The sequence below is a fragment of the Blennius ocellaris genome (genome assembly GCF_963422515.1).
Source record: "Blennius ocellaris genome assembly, chromosome: 22".
NCBI lineage: Eukaryota > Metazoa > Chordata > Actinopteri > Blenniiformes > Blenniidae > Blennius > Blennius ocellaris.
Window position 1 is genome coordinate 10,792,143 of NC_137671.1, and position 25,748 is coordinate 10,817,890.

General features: G+C 42.4%; 1 protein-coding gene across 4 annotated transcripts in view; it reads right to left on the reverse strand.

The window, feature by feature from the left end:
- Nucleotides 1–7,355: 7,355 nt before the first annotated feature.
- The window catches only part of LOC308146221 (ELKS/Rab6-interacting/CAST family member 1-like), a 127,192-nt gene continuing 108,799 nt past the window's right edge, over nt 7,356–25,748 (reverse strand). For all 4 annotated transcript variants that reach the window (XM_080517933.1, XM_080517932.1, XM_080517931.1 and 1 more), the window contains 2 exons: nt 24,022–24,207; nt 7,356–9,020 (listed from right to left, as the gene is read on the reverse strand). In XM_080517933.1, the coding sequence (XP_080374059.1) occupies nt 8,883–9,020; nt 24,022–24,207 (324 nt within the window). In that variant the 3' untranslated portion in view covers nt 7,356–8,882. The remainder of the gene's footprint in view (nt 9,021–24,021; nt 24,208–25,748) is intronic.

Here is a 25,748-nt window from a genome sequence, read left to right on the forward strand (position 1 = left end):
GAAACAGGTTGACTACTATCTGTAACAATTAGCTCTGTTTCATAAAGGTCAGCCATGTAAAGTCCAATGCCAAGTAGTCAAAAAAAAAAGAATCAGTCAAAAATGTCTCACAGAAGACATGCTTTTACGTTTCACCTTGTGAGAATCAGCTCAAGAAGGGGCCAAGAAAGGTAAACTGTTGGATTCTATGTGCTATACCATCAATTACAGACCTGAAACCACAGTGAGGTGGAAGGAATTTCTCCAAAAGTTTGATATCTCTGAAGGTCTCAGTAATCCCAATGTCCAGAAAAGACAGTTGAGAGCCCCATTAACCAAGTCTAGGAAATATTATTTCTCTATATTAGAGACACCAACAAAAACACATTGTCAGGAGTGGGATTTGAACCCACGCCTCCAACTGGAGACCAGAAATCCCATTGAGAAGGAAGGAAACAAACCTTGAGTCTGGCGCCTTAGACCCCTCGGCCATCCTGACGACAAACACCCATGTTCATGATAAATCCATTGCCGACGAGTTTAAAACACACTGTTGCGATGTTATATATATATTTTTGCTTCACCTTCACACAACCAGCTCAAGAAATGTGAAGTGTTTGACTCTAAAGGCCCCGGCAGACTCTCATAAGAACACATAAGAACAAGAAGAAAAGTTGGGCTGTGACGTCAGCCAGCTGCCAAAAAAAAAGACCTTAGACCACTCATTAAGTGAAGCACAAAATTATGTTAAGAAAAATATTGTCAGGAGTGGGATTTGAACCCACGCCTCCATTCGGAGACCAGAAGTCCCATTGAGAACAAAGGAAACTAACCTTGAGTCTGGCGCCTTAGACCCCTCGGCCATCCTGACACTGAAACATGTTGTCTACTATCTGTAACAATTAGCTCTGTTTCATAAAGGTCAGCCATGTAAAGTCCAATGCCAAGTAGTCAAAAAAAAAAAAAAAATCTGTCAAAAATGTCTCACAGAAGACATGCTTTTACGTTTCACCTTGTAAGAATCAGCTCAAGAAACATAAACTGTTGGACTACAGACCTGAAACCCCAATGAGGAGGAAGGAAGTTCTCGAAAACCTTGATCTCTTTAAAGGTCTCAGTCATCCCCACGTCCAGAAAAGACAGTTGAGAGCCCCATTAACCAGGTCTGGAAAAACTAAATGGCTTGTCAGGAGTGGGATTTGAACCCACGCCTCCAACTGGAGACCAGAAGTCCCGTTGAGAAGGAAGGAGATGATCCTTGAGTCTGGCGCCTTAGACCCCTCGGCCATCCTGACTACAAAAAAAGCACTTTCATGATAAATCCATTGCCGACTAGTTTAAGAACATGAAGATAACTTGGGCTGTGACGTCAGCCAGATGCCGAAAAAAAAGACCATGGACCACTCATAAAGTGAAGCACAAATTATGTAAAGAAAATGTTTGTCAGGAGTGGGATTTGAACCCACGCCTCCATTAGGAGACCAGAAGTCCCATTGAGAAGGAAGGAAAGGACCCTTCCTATGCCAAGTAATAAAAAAAAAATCAGTCAAAAATGTCTCACAGAAGACATGCTTTTACGTTTCACCTTGTAAGAATCAGCTCAAGAAACGTAATCTTTGGATTCTATGCTTTAGACCATCAATCATAGACCTGAAACCACAGTGAGGAGGAAGGAAGTTCTCGAAAAGTTTGATCTCTTTAAAGGTCTCAGTCATCGCCAATCCAGAAAAGACAGTCGAGAGCCCCATTAACCAGGTCTGGAAAAACTAAACACATTGTCAGGAGTGGGATTTGAAGCCACGCCTCCAACTGGAGACCAGAAGTCCCGTTGAGAAGGAAGGAGATGATCCTTGAGTCTGGCGCCTTAGACCCCTCGGCCATCCTGACACTGAAGGCATCTTTTCACTTCACTACCGTTGGTTAAATCAGCCAATCCTAATGAGTAAAATGAAATTGGAACATACTATACAAAGAAGTGAACGCACTCCCTGCACAAGAGTAAGGGAAGTTTTGGTTTTACACGCAAAAAGATTGTCAGGAGTGGGATTTGAACCCACGCCTCCAACTGGAGACCAGAAGTCCCATTGAGAAGGAAGGAGATTCTCCTTGAGTCTGGCGCCTTAGACCCCTCGGCCATCCTGACACTGAAGGGGCGGCCTGGAGTTTAACTTCAGAACATCAAATAGAAGAAAAGGTCGCGTTACAAAAAGCTCCATATGATTTACTTGTTATTTAGTCGTGCCTCGTTAACATTTATGAGTAAATATGTCAAACAGTAGATTTAGAGCTTTGTTTCAGCAAGTGTCACGAGTGGGACTGGAAAACATTCAAAGAAAACACGTTGAGTAACTTGCGACGAGGCGATAATAAACTTCTTGAGTCTGGCGCTATAGACTTGTTGACCTTTACGACGGTGACGGATAAAGACAGATATTACACTTGTAGCCAAACCTGTCCGGAGGGCTTGAACATGCGCCAACAGTCTGAAGCCCCGAAGTCCCTTTCATTGTTTCCAACATGTTGACCACGACGAAGAAATAATCACAGCGTTCTCTCCATTCTGTCATCCATGACACAACGGCCTGGCAAATTACAAGTCGCTCGTTTGGCTGAGTCAGGTTCTGAAAGTTCCCGTTCATGTGGAGGCTAAATGGGAGAAGTCTGTAATGGACGGAGATGAGTTGATATTTGTAATAGGATCTGGGGAAAAAGAAAGCCAGGAGTGAAATTGACTTCAGTCTTTAAATATATCCAACTGGATACATGTCGCAGGTTTTTCTGCCCTTTCTTTGATCAAAGTTCACGGTGTTCAATTGACTTCATCAGATTTCCATTGAGCTTAACTGAAGGGTCTAATTAATGTGGCATTTTTCAAACTTTTCCTGGAAGTCCTACGCGGCTTTGTTTTGAAATCAGTTCAAATCACTGGTGAAACACAATCCGTCTGTATAGAGATATAAAAGCACTTTTTTTTTTTTTTAATCTATAATAATTGTAGAGTGGATCTTTTTTTTTTTTTTTTTTAAGGAAAAAGCTAAAATTTAAGAAAACATAAAATACCTACAATTAGTATAAAAAAGGTTAAAGGTATAGTAGAGGATTTTCTTCTTCCGGGTGGATCATCAAAATAACTGGTCCTCCCAATTGTCAATCATTCTGGTGATATATGACATAAGCCCGTCGTACGTGCTCGTCCCTGCGCGCAGCTCACTCCACACGGTTCTCATCATGCCGGTGGCCGACCCGACGCATTTTTCTCGGACATTTTTACACAGTTTCACCCCCTCTGGTGCAAATCTTCTTGTAAAGTGAGCTTATGTGAGCGATGCCGACTTGTGACTTGTAAACAGAGCGTGCACGAGGAGAACTGGGCTCGTGCATGTCTCTCGCACGCGTTTTAGTAGGCGTTCCGTCTCGGGAGCAGGTACAGCGTTGCGCATGCGCATTTTTTTCAAACGGTGGAGAGGGCGGTTCTTTCCTAAAATTCCTGAAAATCCTCCTGTATACCTTTAAATAATCAACTAAAATAGCTTAAATTGCACCAAAAAAGAAGGTAAAATAGCTTAAATGGCTGAAACCACTTAAATCACGATCCCCAAGTATAAAAAGAAAAAGAAATTAAACAAGTAAAATAAATATCCATCCATCCATCTTCCATTCCGCTTCTCCAGGTCAGGGTGGCTGGAGGGTGGAGCTCAACAAATGATAAAAATAATGAAAATACAATCAGTAAGATGGTTAAAAAGTAATAAAATGCTCTGTTCTATAATAAAACATCATCAATGTTCTTATTCTTTGCACCGACACAAGCGTTGGCTCCAGATCTGTCGTAGTTCTTTACACAACCTCTCAGGCCTGCAAGCGTGAAACCAATGTTTCCATGTGGAAACATCCTGGACGAGGAGGCGGATTTGAACTCCTCCTGCTCGCCAGGCGTTTTAAAGGTGAGCCAAGTCAATCAAAACCAAATCTGTCGCTCGGATATGAAGCGAAAGCAACGTGCCGGCGGAGGGGAAAAATGTCACCGGTGTTACGAGGATGTTTGGACTGTCCGCGGCTAACAGCTTATTTTAGGCGCTCCACTCCGCTCACATTGTTTTTATTTCCTCGCCGAAGTTTTTTTTCCTACCGCTCACTGCCTCCTTTCTGCCGCTTCCATCTTGCCAGCTCCCCACCTCCTCCCTCCTCCCTCCTCCTCGTCCATCCCACCGCACCTTTTACTGCAGACGATGAGAATCTTAGAAGGTCTGAGCGAATCAACAATAAACAAGTTGATGCTTTCTAAACCACAACTGAGAGCATTGATATTTTTAAAGCGCAAGAACATGCGAGTGTTTTTGAAGTGGAGCTGCTGTTTGTTTTGGTCCGGGCCCTCCCTCCCTGTGTTTTCTCTTTCCCTCCATCACCCTCTCCTTCTTTCTTTTTTCTTTTTGCAGTCATGTGTGATGTGATGTGTGATGATTGAAACCACACCGTCCCGGAGCCAACGTAAGCCCCCGCCGCTTCCTCCGCAGTCGCTCAGACTTTATTCCCGCTCCTCATGGTTCTCATGGTTCTCATGCGCGGGGGGGGGGGGGGGGGGGGGAGGCGACGCAGGCACAACGTGTTCACGTCTAATCTCAAGGACATCTCGTGTGCCTCGCGGAATATCAGCGGGATCTTATCGGCACATGATCGCCGCAAGTAAGAGGAGTGGTGGCGGGAAACCGAGGGGGAAAAAAATCCAAATAACCCTGTGACTTTCTTTTTTTTTTTTTGTGTGTGTGTTAATCTATATATCTACTGTACTGCAGGTCTGTCATACTTTATACACCCCCCCCCCCCCCCCCCTTTAGAAACTGCATAGACTACGTATACTAATTTAATCTTCAAAGCTGTAATGTTTGCTCAGACTCCAACTTTTATGACCACTTTCCGCTAAATAAATTTCATCTGAAGCCACAGAGCATGTTTAACTTGTTCTGTTAAAATTAGTTCATAAAGTTGTATGTGTTTATATATATATATATATATAATAGAAACATTTTATTAAATAAGTTGTGAAATTGAACAATATTGGACGTAAAAAAAAATATTTTGGTGTATTTTAAACCTAAAAAAAATGTTAAAAGGAACATTCATGCATAGAAATGCTCTATAAAAGTTAATATTGACCATTTTATGCATGTTGTAATCCTGAATATTTGTACTTGCAGCATATGTAGTGTTTGATTGACAGCCAGTAGGAAGGAGCAGGACTACTGACTGGATGGAAATTTAGATCGGTTCAATCAAATCAAAGTTGTCTCATGAGCGGCATGTTGAAGACGACCGCATCTCGATTTTCTACGTGCCAAACGTCTCCTCAACGCGCAACACACTTTAAATTCTAATAGTGGTACGCAGGAGTTTTCGACCTCATATTTATGCAGAGCGGCTACGGAAAAGAGTTGGAAGTTGGCGTCAGGTAAATGTCACATTCAAATTGTGCAAAAGCTGTGAACCTTACATTGCGCGCGATGCAGATGTGGAATATAAATCCTGATGCAGTTTATAACATGTGCAGGGATGTGAGATGATGAGACCATGTCCAGCGTGCAGCGGCCTGTGTCTCTCCGATCTACCTCTCCTTCCTCCTCGCTCTTCTTCCCCCCATCACATAAATCAGGGAGTCGTGCGGGCGTAGCTCGTCCTCCTCCGCCCTCCTCCTCGCTCGGTCCGTCCCCGTCTGTCTCCCTCCACTGGCTTTTATGAGGACAGTCGATGGGGAAAGCAGAGACACGCCGGGCCGGCCGGCCGGCCGCCGTCCCGCCAGCAAAGCGTTGCCACATGTGGAGGTAAACACTCGACACACACGCCGACAGGAGAGCGTGTGAACGAGCCGGCGTGGAAACTCTTCTCATGGTGGGGTCGAGTGTCAAGTGAGGGTCAAAGGTCAAGGTCAGGGTGGCCAGGTGCGTCTTGTTAAAGCAGGTTTTTGAAGTATTTTTCTTTTTCTTTTTGAAAATCTGCAAACATTATGTTTGATTTGAATCCACTACTTTTATTTTTGCTTTTAAAGCCACGTCAAGGTCGATTTCGCCTCCAAATTACACAGCAAATAAGAGGATTTGAGGTTTTCGCCTCTTCGGCTCATTTTTTTATTTTATTTTTTTTAATTTAAGGCTTTCCACCTTAAACCTTGTGTGTACTGTAAATATTAAGTTTAACTCCGCCAAGTTAATAACGTGAACTTAATGTCATCGCCCACTTTATAAGAAGACAACTTGTTTGGCCTTCATTCGTTCACTGCAAATATCATTTGATGCCAAGATAGGAAAAAAAAGTGAGAAAATGTCACGAGAATACTGTATATATATAAAACAACTGTATAAAAAACAACAACTGTAAAACAGAATTGAAGGCTTTAGATCTGGTTAAATTTGGTCTCTACAAGGTGAAAAACTCGTTTTAATTCATCGTCGTTACCGTTATCACTTGTTGGTTTGAGAGAAACGCCAAGAAATGACCAAATATGGACACGTGGTCATTAAAAACAGTGAAGCCAAGTGTGTTTCCTCCCCTTTTCAGCTTTTACAGTCCCTGGAGTTATCTTCATTTTTTTTTTTTTTAAACACTCATCAGAGCGACAGGAGTTATTCAGTGGTGAGCTCATCTCACAGGATGGGTGTAGCTGAGACTGAAAGTTAAATCATTAGAACACTGTATACATTCACACTTTGTGGAGCTGAAATAAACGCAGATAACAACAAAAAAAAAAGCCATTTAAAGCAGATTTGAATTACCAAGCATATGAACATTCAACTCGTTTTTTTATTATTCTGACGACAAAACTCATGATTTCAACAGATCCGCAATCCTAAAACAACTAATATTAGGCTTTTAAATGCATTTATTGTAAAGGTAAAATGTTTAATAGAGTAGCTCTCGACGAGGAATTCAAAAATATGTACTATTGTTGTGAAAATGATCGACTGGGGGCGTTTCTGGAGACCGTGGTACGAAACCGGAGCAGGACGGGGGCCTTTGTAAAGGACGAGGGTCCAAGAAGGAGTCATGGCGTCCTTATTGTGGGCGAGGAGGAAAATACAGCACTTGTGACCAGATAAGAGGAAGTGGGCGAAGGGCGGAGATAGAGCGGAGGAAAGGAAAGACGAGCAGAGGTCAGAAGACACAAGGAGGGGAAACGCTGCCAAAGTCGGTCTTTATCCTTTCACGGAGGGACAGAACGACCGAGAAACAAACAAACAAACAAACACGGGGCTCCTCTTATGTCTCTTCGTCTGCGAGAAGCTGAACGCTTTCACCTCCGCTCGGGTCGAAGGTCCCCGGGGGGGGGGGGGGGGGGTTGGAAAAGCTTGGAAAGATGACAACAGTTAGTGAAGAAGCGGGATTTAATGACCAAACAGGATAAAAGATGAATCCACATTTTTTTTTTTTATTCCGTTCTTTCCCTCCACGTCTCAATCCCACTCATTGCATTTCCCCAGTGACAAACATTATCAGTATAAAACAGACAGAAAACACTGAGTTTGCAACACAAATCTTAAATCTGGTGGAGCCTTTTATTTACGTATTTTTTTTTTTTCTAAACCTGATTTTTTTTGTTTTTTTTGTTGCTGTTTTCCAACCTGATTCTTCTTAATCCTGCAGTTTTACGTCGAGGCCGATCAGATTTGAGAGTGTGGTGTAAATTCGAAGCGTCAGGCTTTGTGTCCACCGGGTGTTTTTTTTTCACTAACGTAACAAAACAAAACAAAAAAGAGAGAGAGAGAGAAAAAACTCTGCATTAAATTGAGACGATCTGAAGATCTCATGGCCGAGTGCCGCAAACTTTTTAAATCATGCCGAGGCCGTCGGGAACATGCAGAGTGTCGCTTCCTCTGTAAACAATGAGAAGGAGGACTATGAAGAGAGTTTAGGAGAAGAAGGAGGAGAAGAAGAAGAAGAAAACTCCCGGTGGACACGGAGCCGTCGTGTAGGTGCAACATATTCTCTCCGGGAAAAAGAGGAAACCGCGTGGTTATCTGCAAAACAAAATGTTACGTAGCACACCAATCAATAGATGACGACATCTTCAATGAAACAGGATTAGTGTTTTTTTTATATATATTACCAAAAGAAAAAAAAGAACAAAAATCTAACATGTCTTTTCAATTTTCCCTCCCGATAAAGAAATAAGAAGAAATCAGAACAAGGGGAACAAGTTCAGATTTCCTCGTGATGAATCTAAAGGGATTGTCAGAAAGGTTTTATTCCATTTATTTATCTATTTTTCACCTGAACCAGCTTCAGTTAAAAAAAAAAGCAACGTGTAATAATATCTACTGCGGCGTGTTTCGATAAAGGGACGACTGCGAGAGATATTTGTGGTTTGTGCCTTATTGATGAACGACGTGAATCTTGAGTAAATCAACTTTATTTATTTTTTTTCCCCCTTTCACAATTGACACAACTATCTAGAGACTGAGAGGAAGTGGAGGTCGGGACATTTCGTCAGGAGCAAAGAAATAAAACACCAGGAATGAGAAAAAAAAAAACAAAGAAGAAGAAGAAGAAGAAAAAACGTAGCAGCAAATGATGTAAAGAGCCAAAGGCAGCTGAAATAAACACACTTCTGTTTTTTGAACCAATCAAATAACAAATGTGGCAACGGCGTGTAAGTCTGGTGTCACAAGCAACCGGGAAACTCGATGTCGCTCGTTTATTGAGTGTATTTTCCCGAGGAGGAGCGTCCGGCGGAGGAAGACGAGTGACCAGTCTTCCCTTCAGCTCGAGTCTTAAAATTAGAGCAACTAAAGATAATTAATAGAGATGATTTTATATATATATATATATATTTGTTTTTCTTCTTCTATGTGAACGGAAAAAAGTGTAGAAAGTCTGTGAACGAGTGTTTTGAGTGGGGTTTTGTCTCTACTCCGCTAGCTGCTGTCCTCCAGGGCGTTCACCACTTGTTCCAGAATGTCGGGGCACCGGTCGGCGATCTGCTGCAGGACCTGGTTGGCGTACTCCTGGAGCTCCGCCCCCTCCCTCTCGCACAGCGCTAACTCCGCCTCCAGCTGAGAGGAAGACACAGAAGGAAAAATACATTTTACCAGTTATCAAAGTAGAAAATGATGAACAATGCGCTTTCTTTCGTTTCTGAAAAGTTTCACGTACGCACGACAACGGTTTGTAAAGCTGTTTCCACGGAAACGGTGAAGACGACCCAGTTGGTTGTTTTTGTAATGAAACCAGGAAACCATATTTTATAAACACCAACAATGGGAGAACAGTTGGGTTATTTGTACGCGGGCTAAACACAGCGAACGTATTGAGTTTAAATGGACATTTTCTTCATTTTTCAACAAAACGCAGTCTCTTTGCCAGTCGGCGAACTTTTGCGGGCGCTGCTAGTCAAAGCGTTACTTTACTTGGACGGTAAACTGGCTGCAGCTTAAAAGGAGAACGCAGGAGTCTATTTCTGAAAATGTCAAAATATTCTCTAACGTTGTTTTTTTTTCCCTTCACGTCGAGGGAGAAGAAAAAATAAAAAAACGGGTTTAAGCGTACAAGCAAGGGCAAGAGGACGAAGGTTGTGGCCAAAGGGACGATCGGGGAGTGTGTTCGAGGCGCGCACACACACATATCAGAGTGTAATCTGAAAACACCACAATGTAGTTCTTTCTGTTCATACAGAGGGGAACATTTCTGAGAGAGAGCGCTGATGTTATTTTCTTTGGCTGCGGTCGAGCTGAGACGTCAAACCTAACTGGCTTAATGACCAATACATCTGTATCAATAAGACCGACGCTCAAACAGTCATGTAACACAAGCCCACATTTATGTTGGTGTGTGTCTGTGTGTGTGTGTGTGTGTGTGTGTGTGTTTGAGGCCCGGGTCAGATATTGGCAAATATTTCCTCGTTAAATCTCAACCTCTTCCCTCTGCTCTCATCTCTCCGCCAGCAAATCTCAGTGGTATTTTTTTATATTACAGTGGTGTTATTCATGTGTAAAACTGCTGCAAGTAATAACACCGTTAATGATTAATGAAAACCTGGCCGATAAATCACACGCAAATAGAGCTGATTATCCCGATATTGTGCTCCTGCATTATTTATTATTAACAGTTGAGTGCAGATTTTTTTCATTAAAAAAAAAAAGTTCCTCATAAAAGGTCAAGCTGCATTTTGGGAAATGTAGGATGAGATCTGGCGAGTGAGAGGGAATAAAACTCCACCTGCAAACACCCCAAAGCGAAACCAAGAAACCACTGCGCAAAAAAAATCTGACCATTTCATTCAAAAAAAATCTGCTTTGTTTATGTGCATCATGACAATAATCATTCATAATAATATGCACGACAATAAAGCTTAATGGAAGGTTTTTATTGCTGCAAACGAAAAAAAAAAAAAAAGATTTTTTATTGTTTGAGCAATAAATGACATTAATGAGACAATGAATCTTAATTTTGATGCAATAAAACTGCTTTATTAACTGAGGAATGAGTCGTGTCTGTAATACAACAGATACGTTTGCACGACAACGTTTCAAGTGAAAACGCATCTTTTAACACGAAATGGCATTAATGAAATCTTAATAACTCTTAATTTTGATGCAATACAGTTTTATCAAGTGATCTGTATCTTTAATAGTGGCAAACATCCTTTATTATTATTATTTTTTTTTTACCAACTTTCACTGAATAAATAACCTGGAATAACATTCCTTCAAAATAAAGATAACATATCAAAAATGTTGCATTTATGAAAGTAGAATCTTTCTAGACCTTCCTGTATTTAAGTTTAAATCGTTTCAGTCGTTGAAGCCGTTCAGTGCTTCCCCCATCAGCATGAAGCGTATTTTACTTGACGAACTGCCGAACATTTCTTTTATTAAAGACTCACATTCATCAGCGTGAGATAGGAGATAAGAGCCATATTAAAAAAATCAGAGCTGTGGGATGTGGACCCCTGCAAAAAAAAAAAAAAAAAAAAAGTGTAAATGCTATTTGGGAAAGCTGCAAAGAAAGATTGAAACTGCAAGATGAGAGAAAGAGCGAGGAGGAAAACATGGAGAGACAATGAGCCTCGACCGTTTAAGTGTGTTTACAAGTGTGTTTACTGTAAGAGTGTTTCAGTGTGATTAAGTGTGTTTACTGTAAGAGTGTATACTGTAAGAGTGTTTCAGTGTGTTTCAGAGTTTAAGTGTGTTTCAGCATGTCTAAGTGTGTTTCAGTGTAATTAAGTGTGATGAAATGTGTTTCTGTGTGATTAAGAGTGTTTCTGTGTGATTAAGAGTGTTTCAGTGTGTTTAAGAGTGTTTTAGAGTCATTAAGTGAGTTTCATTGTGTTTAAGAGTGTTTCAGTGTGTTTCAGCACGTCTAAGTGTGTTTCTGTGTAATTAAGTGTATTTCAGTGTAATTAAGTGTGATAAAATGTGTTTCAGTATGATTAGTGTGTTTCAGTATGTCTAACTGTGTTTCAGTGTAATTAAGTGTGTTTCAGTGTGAGTATGGTTTGGCCCAGTTTGGTCTAGCACCAGACCCGGTGGACCCCCCCCCCCTCGGGCTGAAAGAATGCTGAAAGAACAATTTTCAGCCATTTTCCATCTATTTGGGCCAGTTCAAATGCAGAGTCCAACTTCCATCACCTTTATCTCCTGCGGTTTTATCTGCCATCTGCCAAGCACAGGTAGATTTTTATCATTTCTCCCCGTCTTCGCGATGGAGCCTCGCCCCCAGGAAAACGCGGCCACGTAATCCCGCCGGCCATTCCCCCACCCGTGTTCGCGGGCCACTTCGACTTAACGGCTTTGCGTTCAGGTTGCCGTCTCCCAGAAAAACACAGCAGTAAAGATAAAGCGGCGAGATGATCGAGATGAGATAAACGGCCGGGTATCTGTCTGCTGTCCTCTGCAATCACACAAACCTTGACCCGAACCACGGAGAGGAGTTTAGAAAAAAAAAAAAAAAATCAAGATTAGATGGAAACATCTCCGGGACTCCTCCGGCGGGGATCGCACGCGCTGAATGTATGAGAGCCGCAAGTTAAGTTGCGGCACTCGTGTGTTTCAGAGCCGACAACTGTTGATCGGTAATGTCATGAGGAAATCAGTAAAGCATGTCGGGGATCAACTTCATCAGCCAAACCTAATAAGAACCAGGAGGACCCCAGACCATTCGCACATTTGGTAGCAGGAAGGGGAAGGCTGCTCGTGTTCACACACAAACCAATACGCTGACATGGCGCACGTATTTCAATACTGTAAAGCCAGTGTACATAGACGTTCTAAGTGCTATTTACACATGATTCAGGATGTCAAAAGAGCATTACACTGAAAAAATAAGATATATTTCTCTACTTCTCGCCTATAAAGTTAAGATTTCCCACAGAAAAATGTCAACGTTTTGCTATATGTGATTTAGCATGACTGTCCTATAATGTTATGTAAAGTACACAAATCCTACCTCCATTTCAACGTCACATGGCATTTCATTTTTAAGCAAATAATTGTGATTTTACCCAATTTTACCCCAGAAAACCTGATCATATTATACATGAAATACCTAAAATTGCATTTTCTTACACTTTGAAAAGCTACTGAAGTGAAAAAAATACAGAAAAACTGAATTTCTGCAGTTTTAAACCCTTGTGTTTGATGTATAAGCATCAGATGACTTTCTGCAAAATCGCTTCAAGAAAACACTTCATAATAGTGAAAATAAAGGTGGATTTTAATGGGAGTCTGACTCACTTCTATTTATACATCTGGTTAAATTGTAACATGACTGCTTCTGCTAATCAGCTTCATTATAATTAAAAAAGCTGAGTTGCAGCGTCCAGAATTCATTTCAATTAACCTGAGGAGAAAAATGTTCTCATGACTGATATGAACACTGGCCAAAAGTAGAACAACAAGGCCCGGCTTTCCTGGGAAAGCAATCATAATTTAATCCTACAAATGAAATAAAAAAAAAAAAAAAAGCTAAGTTGCTGAGCAATAAACTTCCTCTGTTGCTGCGTTGAAAAAGCTCGATTATGGCCGGAGGAATTCAAATCAAAACGGTTTGAAGATGTGATGGAAGAAGTTTGGATGTTGTGGTTCAGGACGCAGAGAGAGAAATGGAGATGCTGTGTGTGTGTGTGTGTGTGTGTGTGTGTGTGCACGCGTGTGTGATGCAGAGGTTTGGGTGTTTGACATGACAGGTGTGTGTGAGTGCGCAGTATGAGGCTGGAGTGTGTGTTGCAAGATAGAGTTCTGATTTATTAAGTGGCAGAGAGGATTATGGGAAGCAGAGATATACAGGGGTGAGAGAGAGAGAGAGAGAGAGAGAGAGAGAGAGAGAGAGAGAGAGAGAGAGAGAGAGAGAGAGAGAGAGAGAGAGAGAGAGAGAGAGAGAGAGTTTGTTGATGGTTTTTACTGCAGCCATTAAAGCACCATTATCGTGATGGATCATTATCTGCCTTATTGGGGGCCTGGACACACACACACACACACACACACACACACACACACACACACACACACACACACACACACACACACACACACACACACACACACACACACACACACACACACACACACACACACACACACACACACACACACACACACACACAGGTTATCAGCTTGAGGTTGAGGGTAAGGCGCGTGTGTGTGTGTGTGTGTGTGTGTGTGTGTGTGTGTGTGTGTGTGTGTGTGTGTGTGTGTGTGTGTGTGTGCCTCGACACACATTGCAGGGCTTGAACCTCTTTGCAGAGGAATGCTAATGTTTTCCAAAGAAACCGTAACTCAGCAGAGAGAGATCAAGACGGCGAGAGATGAACATAAAGAAAGGAGAAAGGGAACAAATGGCAAAGAGAGAGAGAGATAAAGAAGGGAGCAAATATATTATCTAACAGTGCTTAAGTCCATCCTACTACTATGACCACTACACTTTTTAAGGTAACGGTTGTTTTTTCCCAATTTGTTGCTGCGACTTCAAACCTCACACATCAAAAATGCCCAGTCAGCCGCAATGATACTCAAAACAATGATTCTATTGATTATAAAGTACAATGCTATAGGTAAACTCAGTATCATCTTCACGTTTGTATTGTCAAAATGTTCTTATATTCAAGACTAAAGCTGCATAATATATCTGAAACACTGACTTCAGTGCCATAAATGAAGGTTTCCATGCACTGTGAACGCAAATATGAATTCCAAATGAATGAAGAGTCTGAGAAATAGTGACTAATGTGCATATCGTGCAATTTACGAGTTAAAAAACCCCAGAAACGAACGAGTTGACAGTCTCCTCCTCTGAAACTCTGCTGATTTGAGCTGCACAAAAAACACAAGGAGTTTCCTCCAGGTCTGCAAAAAAGCCCGCGGGACTCCTAGTTGGATAAATCAGTGTAGAAGATGGATAAATGGATAAATAAGTGGAATAATTCCATTTATGATGTAGAAAAAAAAAGATAAAATCTCTGGCAATAGTGCGAACATATATAACCAGGAAAAACAAAACCCTACTCGGGGTGAAGGTCGAGACGTGGGACGAGTCTGGAAGGCGAAATGTTCACAGAACATTGTGCAGCAATGGCAGAAGTCGCAGGAAGCAGAGATACAATCAGAAATGGTTTAAAGAGGCTCCAGACTCCTCAGCAGCAGCCCCGAGCGGCGCTGTAGAAACGCCATTATGAGTACGAGCAAAGGGATGAAGTGTAATAGGCCTGTATGGACGGCTGTAATCCCTGTCTCTCTGCCCGTCTCTATTTAAACCATTATGCACTAACAGGCTTACACTGTATGTCGACCGCTTTATAAGTTTGGCCGGCCGTCCTGAATCCTGCCCAACAGTGTCCACATCGTGTGGCTGAATGACAACGACTGCATGTGTGTGTGACACTGTGTGTGTGTGTGTGTGTGTGTGTGTGTGTGTGCACTGTGTCCGGGCTCTGTCTCGGCAGCTCGGCTAATAACGCGGTCTAACGAGGTGCAGTGGGAATAGAGCCCGAGGACCTCGTACCCAAAACGGCTCCTGGAGGACTGAAACGCAGCACTCCTCAAGCACAGAAGAAAAAAAATAAAATAAAAAACTCAAGAAGACTGCTCGGTAATCTTAATAGGTCACTGAATCAGCCAAAATGGCCGCGGAAACAGATTCGTATTTGCAGGCTGAGGCTCTGGGAGGACTTGTTTAGGAAGGGACTGAGGATTAAACGCACGCTAATCCAGGAGCTATGCCCCCTCCTTCCACCTCGCAATATGCACCTGAGGTAATCATTAAGGAATGGTAGGTGTGCAATTCCCCGCCCTGCATTTTATTAAAGTCTGGGAACTTAAGTATATTAGTTCATTCACTTTAGCACCTACTAATGCAACTTAAGCTGCAGAGGTGTGTGTGTGTGTGTGTGTGTGTGTGAATGGATGCATGGTAACTGCATGGGAATACGTTCAGAGGGAAGCATATAAACAAGACTTAAGGCTTAAAAGTGGCCCTCTAGGAGTAACTACACAAAGGTGGACTTACAACACTAATGGCTGCAGAAAATAAACAGCGGAGACAGACTGCGGCATTGAGCGTAAACTGTAGGTGTAACCTCCCCGCTGGCCGGCCTGAAAAGACGGAGGCAGTTTACTGCAAACTCGACTTACAGTGCTCTATAGGAGGGATGTTTTTGTTTTGTTTAGTTTTTTCTATACCGTTCTTATTCAGCTTCCAGTGATGCTGACGAGACAATGAAATCTCAGGGTGCAACATATGTAGGCGTTCTGTCTTTTAAAAACAAAAGAACCCGAAATAATTCTGCAAACGTTTAATACTAACAGCATATATAAGACTTTGGAGTCGGGGGGCCGTTCTGTGCAGGGGGTCTTCAGCAGGTACTCCGGGGTCATGTCCGTGTTAATTGCAGACCCTGAGGTTGGATTGGATGAAGTTCCAAAGCGCAGCATGCATGACTTGTTCAACCTGGTCTGTCTCCAATTAGCTCTTCGACTGGAAAACTTTAATGGTAAAGTCGAGAAACGGTTTTGCAGCTACACGTCGAAGTAAATTCCCACATTCTGGAGGAACCTGCGGCTCGAGGAGGAAACGTCTGCGGGAGAAATGTGTAAAGTGTGAAGCCGGACATCGACAATGGCGGTCATTGTAGACGAGTTCATAGCTTCGGATTAAAAAAAAAAAAAAAAAAGTGCGAGAGTGGGAAGCCGGCTTCTCTTTCGGGTGTAAATTCAAGTCTTTGGCCTTCACCTGTCACCAGTACCAGCTTGTCTTCCCATTAACCGACAACAGAGAGAGACAGAGGTGGAAAAGGAAAAGGATGGAGACTGAAATGGGAGCTGAAAGAGTGTGACAGTGAGGACAGACAGGAGGAGGGGAAACAGATTGAAAAACAAAGTGGCATTAACAGAGGGAATATAGAGTGGGAGGGATGGAGAGGCTGCGGAAAGTCGGGGCTTATGAAAGAAATAAAGCAAAGCGAGGGGTGGAAGAACAGAGGAAGAGGAAGTGATAAGCGGAGACGGGGAGAAAGAGAGAAAGGTTGAGAAGAAAAACAGGAAGAAAAAAAATCATATAAAAAAAAAAACAGACGACGTACGACAACTGGTAAAGACATTAAGCCTGGATTCAATAAATCTGCATAAAAAGCAGCAGTTTGTCTGTAATGGCCAGTGTGTGTGTGTGTGTATGTGTGTGACAGTCTGCTCTTCCTGAGTGTGTGTATCCGACGTCCAACCGCGGGACATAAATCTGTTTAAATGTCATTTTTCTATCGTAAAGTCAATCATTAACCTTCAGTTTAGAGACTTGAGTCACGATCTGGGCGAAGTTAGCGTTAGAAAACTGTTCGGGCGATTGTGGTCGGGCAAGATCTGCTGAAAACGAATGTAAGTCATGTGAGGTCCTCTGCGGGGACAGAAACAGGACTGTGTGTGTGTGTGTGTGTGTGTGTGTGTGTGTGTGTGTGTGTGTGTGTATAATGGCTGTTGAGGACCTCTGAGTCCTATTTAGAGAGAAAACAATCATCATTGGAGCAGGAAGCAGAGCTGCCTAATGGAAGCCTGGAGAGACCCCCAGACCACAACGCAGCACAAATGGATGGGTCTGAATGTTTCCTCCTCCTCCAACCGCTCCGCCCGTCTTCCCTCCACGCCGCTCTTCTATCACACGTTCATTCGCATGCAAACACTTTTCTTTTTATCCCCCCCCCCCCAAAAAAAAAGCTAAATCATAAAACCAGCTAAATTTTATGATGTTTTTACTTGTTGTTCGTCGAGATAATTTTGACAGTTGAACTTCAGTTTCATCGGTTTGTTGAGGCTGGAATTCGATCAAAAACGAGAATATGAAAGAGGATATGAGACTTAAAGCAAACTGCACCGTCATGAGCCGACTATTCAAATCTGATACTGAAGAAGCTTCGTATATTAACTGAATACAACAAGAAAAACATCAAATGCATACATTATATATACATAAATCCACAAACAAAACATGATTGTGTTCAGGATGCAGAAAGCAGAGGTGCTCTTGGCTGCATTTTGAATAAACTCAATTCTATTCCACGTTTTTTAATATTATTATTAAAACGATTATTATTTTATTTATTATTACAGTATATAACAGTTACGAGAAATCAGATTAAGACAATGAGGAATTTCCCTTGTGTCCCTTCTGTGTAAGAAAAATCAAAATCAAAAGAAGAAAACTGAGGGGAAGCAGTCACGACATGAGTGGAAGAGAAAACACAACAAATAGCTGAAAGTCAAAGAAGAACCACTTCTGGAGCAAAGAGACAAATTCAATCAAAACTCCCCACGTGTCAAATGATGAGACCAGATGTTTTCCAAATATGATATTTGAGTGATTTTTTAAAATTTTACTGGTATTTCTGAAATGCATTCACACATACGGGATTGGATTACTATAATTATCGGATTACCCTCATAATGTAAATATTATGCAGCACTGAAATATCAGTGTGGTTAAAAGCAAAACAACACTAAAACGTGTTGAATAATAAACCAATGGAGTTATAAAAATGTTAAATAGTGTAAAAAAAAAAAAAGGGGGGGGGGGGGGCTTTTAAAAAAAAAAAAAAGTTCCAGGTTACAGTTGGATAGCACTGCTGCATTGCCCCTGCCATTGTTACAGCTCAGCTACTATCAGTTGTGATGTTGAAATTCCAGCTCTGCCCTGTCCTGTTTTTGTACATCCTGTCAATCAAAATCCACCAAATCGGCGACCTCAAAAACCACGAGGGGCCCTGGAATTACTGGACGCGTACTGTTCCTGCCAGTCTATGAAGAGGGCATCAATTTGCAGCGAGGGCGTGCGACTGAAACAACACTGATAGCGCGCACTTGAAAAACCCGTTTTACACGAAGGGGAAAAGGGCAGCTTTAATCTATATAATGACCCGGGAAGCTGATTATTTGTGCAGATTTAACTGAGCTACGATGTAAAAACATTTAGTCTAATTGGCCTATATGTAAAAAACAGAGCGGTCCAAGTTTTTAACCGCAGATTTAGAGCGAACCGCAGCGCCGCACTTATAACTGTCAATTTCACTGCTATTATCTCCTCATAATAAACTCCCGTCTTCTTTTGGTTTTCTCCTCTCCATAAAAAAAAAAAACGAAAAACGACATGACCGGGGCTGCAGCCATATGGATCCTGTTTTCCTGCATTGGAAGTTCGTCACAAAGTCATTTCAGTTACTTTAGTAGACTTACCAGCTGGAAGGCCTTGAAAACTCAACTACTGTAAATCTTTAAAAAAAAGGAAACCAAAGAGAGCCGACATATCCTCCATATACTTTTTATTTTTTTTATTTTGAGATTACACTGAAACAACGACATCCGAGGGCCGTAACCGTGTGGTATTTGCTCTCATTACGCAGACTTGTCGAGTTGTAAGGACGCGGTTCCTCCAGTTTGAATTGGCTCAGAAACACTCGCCGTCACTCTCTGGGAGCCGTTTTATGTTCCAGCAGATACAGACTCATGTGCTTGACGAGTCAAACTGGACACAAAGAGAGCAGCGATGTCCGACTTGAGCCAATAACACTTCATAATTTTTTTTGGGGGGGGGTTTTAAAATGTGAATAAAGTCTGGACCGAAATAGAAACGCAGTCCCACAATTATGTACGGAGCCGCGAAGGTGATCCGGTGACAGAAAACGTCGCTTTGAGAGTCGCAAACAATGAAACAGAAGAAACAGACGAAACACACGGGAACAGCTTATCTGCCATATTTCAAAAACTGGCCTTTCGCTAACAGCTGTTAGCTGTGAAGTCCATTAGTCCAACACCTTCGCTGGAGTCCGTCCAAGCAAATGTCAGTGCGGCGGATAAGGGAGAGCGCTCGGTCATGCAAATGTCAAAATGGAAAACTTTTCTCGGTAAAAAAAAAAGGAGAAAAAAAAAGAAGAAGAAGAAGTCAAATTGACGATAAAATCAGGTACTTTCGTGTTTTTAATCGCTCGGCGTCTATAAGCTGCACAGATCACCAGCGGACGAGCCAGTTCACATTCTTGACGTGCATCCCTTTGCACGTCCGTCGGAATAAATGTGGTTTTGTTTTAGCAAGTGTACCAAGAGGCCTGCGTCAGGCGTCCATCGCTCTGGCAAAATGTTTGCAGCTGTTTATATGAAACTAAATATCTTATGTCTTATTGATGAACTCAATGAGCGGAGCCACACTGTCGATAAGGGCCAAGTGCAGTTTATACATTTAATGCTGAATTACTACTGGTTATTTTTGGTGTTTTTCAGCTTGATTTCTGATATATTGCAACTGCTCTCGACATAAATGATGTTTTTGTTTCCACCCCCCCCCCTTTAATTCGTGGTATTACTCGTCACACCAACCACAGTTACTCAGTAATAAAACACTGTCAATTAACGATAAAAACAATCAAATGCGTTCTCGGATAATCCGCCAACGCCGATGAGGTGAATTCGCACAACTATCTCAGAACCTTCGACATTTTCAGAGAAACTAAAAGGTCACGCAGGGGAAAGGTCATCGTCGCCGCCTCCCTTTGACACAAAGTCATAATCTGTGTGAGCGAGTTTTTTGCCGAGTGAATTTTATCACAACGTTATAGTGATAAAGTTTCACAATAATCAAGTATTGAATTAAAACGATGCACAAGGCAGCAAAACAGGAGCAGCTTTGTTACGACGATAATGATCGATACGAGTACGATGAATACATGAATGACGGATTTTACAGAAGACAGTTAGAGGATATAAAACAAGGCTTTGAATAGAGACTCTGTTCAGAATTTTTTTTTTTAAATCAAAGCTTCACATTATGATAATTAAGTCAGTCAGAAGCAAACTTTGCTTTGTGAGATGGTTAAAATTTGGCTCCTAATTCTCTTCACGTGGCAAATTTAAACCATTTAAGAAGCAATTTGTTCAGTCTGCTGACTTTATGTAAATCTGCGGCGTGTTCTTTTTCCAGTACATTATCTCCCTTGGAGAAACAGACTGCGTGTCTCTGTTTGGGTCGCGTATGTAACAGCACTGTGAAGTCCGGCTGCAGCTGGATAACATCAGCAACTCGTCCAAGAAGAAGAAGAAAGAAAAAAACCCTCACTATTTCCTTCAGTCGACGAGCTTCAAGACGACCTCCTCTTGTCATGAGTGACATCAAACGAGGTATTAGTGGACGCGTGTGACGCTTTACAGAAGCACGCGGTTCAATACGCAAGCCTCCCGGGAGGGGGGGGGGGGGGGGGGGGGGGTGGTCACACTAACGGATACACGAGGATCCGCAGCTTTCCATGTATGAGTTCGCACCGGCACGTCCGTGTGTGTTTTACATGCTATTTTAGTGTGATCCTAATGGCTTTACAGAGTGCCAGGCATTTTAACAGAGCCAGGGAGAGGCTTGTAAAACACACACAAGACACACACACACACACACACACACACACACACACACACACACACACACACACACACACACACACACACACACACACACACACACACACACACCAACCACAAGACAGAGCGGAGAGGCTGGCACACGGGAACATGGTGGTCTGGAGGGAGCCTCTGCGCACATTGAGAGGGTCAGCCAAGGTGACACATGATGAAGGAAAACGAGAGACTTGAAGGAAAGACTGGCAGTGTGCGTCTGTGATTGTGTGTTGGCTGACTCGGGGGGGGCACGCAGCGCCAAGTGGCACTGCCCGGGTACGGCTCGGTTTGGACAAGGAGAAGCGAAGGAGATGGCAGAAAAGATTTTAACTGCTATATAAGCCTCTACTGAGTATTTTTTTTTTTTTTTTTCTTAAAACCTCACCCGCTCTGACACCAGTTCAGGTTGGAAATAAAAGGTGATGGTGATGGAGGCACTTTAGAGAGAGAGAGAGAGAAAAAACCCCAAGAAAGGGTGACTGGTATTCTTCAAAGCTCAAAGAAAGTAGAGAATTAAGAGAGTGATGGCAGAAATGGAAGAGAAAGTGATTAACAGGATAGAAAATGAAAGGAAAGAAAATCTGATGGATTTTTTTATTTTTTTGCTCAAATGCCAAAACCACATTTTAAAAAGTCTTGCAATTAGGAGTGTTTTCTTTCCAGTCAAGTCGGACCAAATAATTCAAGTACTCCTACAAATTATAACTTCTGGCTTCAGCTATGATGTAAGAAAGATTAAAACAGAGAAAAACCAACAGGAGAAGTTGGTTCCTCTGGTGAGACGAGAGCATCTTTCATGATTTGGAGTCTCTCAACTGGAAACCAGCTTCTTCTTCCTCCTGGTCAGAACAACCAAGGACCAACATGCACTTTGACACCAGGCGAAGATTCCAACGTCATGCATCTGATCAGGTTTTGTTCCCATCGTTTGTTTTGTTTTTCGTCTTTTCTTTCATGGCTCTTTGTATTACATTTTCGGGGTGGTTTTATGTTACATGTTTCTACTCGTGTCCCATCGATTGTCTCCAGCTGTGCCTTGTCGGCTCTCCGCTCACTGTGTGCTCATGCACTTGCCTTCAAGGCCACGTTTTCCCCGTTTTTTTGTTTTTTTTTTACAAAAACGAGATACACGGACTTTTCAGAAATCCTCGTTTGTGGTGTTCCTTGCAGGACTATTAGTTTGCCCTTTAAGTCAAATTTTGTTTTTGTGTTTAGATCGTGATCATTATTAAACATCATCTTTTGTGTGCACCTGGGGCCCTTTTCCCACTTCCTAACATGAGTTTCATTAAAAACGTATCAAATACTCCATAGAGGTTGGAGCTACATTACACGTACCGCTCAGCCTTGAACAGAACGCCTGTATTATTTTGCATCTTTATCTATATAGGGAGACAGTAAATAGTGAATTTACTGAAGAATCGATGCTTTTTCTGTCCGAAGAAACACTGCTTTGTTTAACCGGTCACCTCGCTCCTCTTCAATGTCAGGGACGACTGAGATATGAGGTGAATTATAATGTCTGCTGTCCTCAGATAATACATTTAGGATTTCAGATATCTTTCAGTTGACAGTCCATCAGAGACAAATACACACCCTTAGGGGGATTAAGAGTCATCAACTCACCTGAATCAACAGGTTAAATGTTGGGTTTTGACATTGCAGTTGAACGAATTTGCTAAACGCAAAAAAAAACTTAATTCAAGACAATGCTGCGCGCCATTAACGCGGTCAGCGATAACGTGAACTGCGAGTAATTTGTGGAAAACTAGCTTTTTAAGATCGTTTTCTTCCCCGAGTTGTAATTTTCACTTGGATGTGGTGAAAAGCTCCATTTGGTTGTGATGTTTTCAATATTTTATTTTTTTTTAAATGTTTTTATAAATACAACGTAGGAATAAAACTGTGCAGACCACATTGGGTTTTGTTAGATAAGCTCTCACAGCCGCCCACATAATCAGTTTTAATAGAGCGTGTTTTTCTTTTGAAAACGCAGATCCCCAGCCAGGAGACCGCAGAATCATTTCAGCTTTTTATTTATTTATTTATTTTCTCGCATTTGGAAACGGGCTGATGATGAAAAATACGCAAGACCGTCGTTTCTACCGTCTAACGTGCACGGTGATTAAATGACAAGTTAATCTTCTATTTCAACAGTTTATTTAATGTGACACCAAACCACGCAGCGCCATATCTGAAGCACTCGTGCGCTGGACACAGACATTTCCCAACATTAGGACACACAATAGGGCTTTCATGCAGACTGTAGGGAAACTAGTCCTGCTGTACCCTAACCACACACTCTGTCACATGTGTGTGTGAGAGTGTGTGTGTCTAAAATTACACTTTTTTTCAATGCGTACCACATGTCGGGACCATGTATCGCCTGATATGTTTTCAACATGGGGGAAAAAGACAGAGAGGGAGACAGAGGACGCCATAGACGGCCACAGATTCTTTTTATATTTAATTATATGCTGTTTATATTGGATATCTGAAAACACAACTGGTTGCCATGATAATGCAGCTGAGCGTAGGGGCGAGGGTGACGCCGGCTCTCTGCGAGCCTCACCTTTCTCTTTCTTCGCTCTCATTTCGCTTCCCCTCCGCTCTCCGAACCCTCTCGGAACATGACAACTCTTTCGCCAGTAAAATAAACACACATCCTCTCCCCTCCGCGCTCTGCGCCGCCTGCGAACCGAGCCCCTCTCCCCTCTGCCAGAAAAGAGCTCGGAGCACGGCTCACTCCCCGGTAAAATAAAAACGTCGAGAGCGGCACTTGTTCCGCAGCCAGGCGCTTGTCGTCAGGTGACCTGCTGGGAGTAAATCTTCTCAATAATGTCAAGGGCGGCGCCAGAAACCTGCCAGGCCGGCCCCAGTGTGTGTGCCCCGACTCCCACACATCCAGCAGCTCACGCGTGTCAAAAGCGAGGGCTTTCACTCAGTGGCTCGTTTAAAAAAAAAAGAATTGAAAAAAGTCATGAAGGAGGAGTGACACAACGTCGGGTTTTTTCCCCGAGCACGTTATATCACACTTCCTCTGTCTTTCACACACACATTTATAAACAGAAAGTCTCACTTGGAAGTCACGAGTGATTTGATTCCCACCGCCCACACAGAAATACACACTGGGAGGGGGTCTCACCTGTTCCTGCGTCATGCTTTGCAGCTGCGCGTTCCAAGAGGCGGAGTCGGCGCGGTGATAGGCGGGGGGCGGGGCGAAGTCCTGCAGTATGACGGGGTCTCGCTCCTGACACAGCGAGGTCAGGTGGCTGATGTACAGCTTCAGTTTGCTGCGATTCTGATCGAGGTCCAGGAGAGGAGAGAGAATCTGCCGGAAGAAGACAAAAACAATAAAGTGTTTGTTTTCGTTTTTCACTGTGCGCAAGCAAAACATTCTGATGATTTTTGGAGGTACAAACACAGATTCATGCAGTAATAGAAAATCAACAGAAGGAGACACACACACACACACAATACTCTTTCCATCAGTCGTACGATTGATGTTAACTTCTCCAGATACCAGCTGAGAAGATGCTGAGAAACATCTTTTTTTCTTTTTTTCCTTCCACTTCGTTTAACATCAACATTTACATAAACTGTGTGAAAGAGCTTGAAACAAGCGAAACAGATATATGCATTCAAGGAGCATGAGACGGGACCCCCTTCCAGGAGATGCATGAGACACAGACACACACACACACAGATAAGACAAACACACACACACACACACACCTTGGGGAATACTGGGGTTTAAGTGCAGAGGAAGCATGTTAAGAGGGCTGTGAGTTTGTGTGTGTGTGGGTGAAGTATATTTAATCCCAGCGGCGTCTGTCCACACCCTGTGCTCTGTGCACATCGTCACTCAACGCACACACACACACACACACACACACACACACACACACACACACACACACACACACACACACACACACACACACACACACACACACACACACACACACACACACACACACACACACACACACACACACATATCGTCACTATTTAGAAGTAACTATGGCAAATACAGATGTTGTAGCCTGAGGAAATGTATTGAATCTTAATACCGGTGTAATTACATGCTGAAAGTCACTATTAAATCAAAGTTTCATGCCATACGAATTGACGGCAACATGCATGTTGAGGATTTGTATAATTTCTGATTCAGTAAAGTAATTACAAATCCTTAGTCCTTTAGATATGTACTGTAGCATAACTGGAGTTTGTTTATTGAGTGGACAGTATCAGGGCACACGTTCTACAAATCTTATCACTTTGTATTAAATCGTCTGATAAGCATCAAACTTGATGGGTTTTCAAGTTGCCGCTTTCCTTCTGAGTGCAGTTTGCATGTTTGACTTTGGATTCCTCCAAAACCACAAAAAAAACAACCCAAAAAAACACCTCTGTGTTTGTTTATAATGCGTTTCCAAGTGCTCCGCGAGTTAAAGTGCTACAAAAATGATCAATTCACTTTACAACTTTACAAAACATAACAAGAGATATATATGAAAGGTCTTGTGCCACTATACACTTTTTCACCTCCACTTTTGTGGAGTTAATCCCCCCCCAACAAATGTGGAAACTATATATCACTGCCTTACATGCTTCACTGCCCCTGAAAATGGGATAGAAACATTTCGGAGCTCTTCCACATTTTCAGTTGTGACTTTAAGAAATAGTGGCAGGATCTGCAAAGTATAGAGGGCTCTGCATGTGAATCCAGCATTTATTATTAAATAACTTTGTGTGTTTGAGAATCCTCACAAATAAATGAAAAGTGGATGTGGGAGGTTTCAGGCGGGGAAAAAAAAAAAAAAAAGATTCTTTGCACGCTTTCCTCGAATGGCAGCGCTGCAACAATGA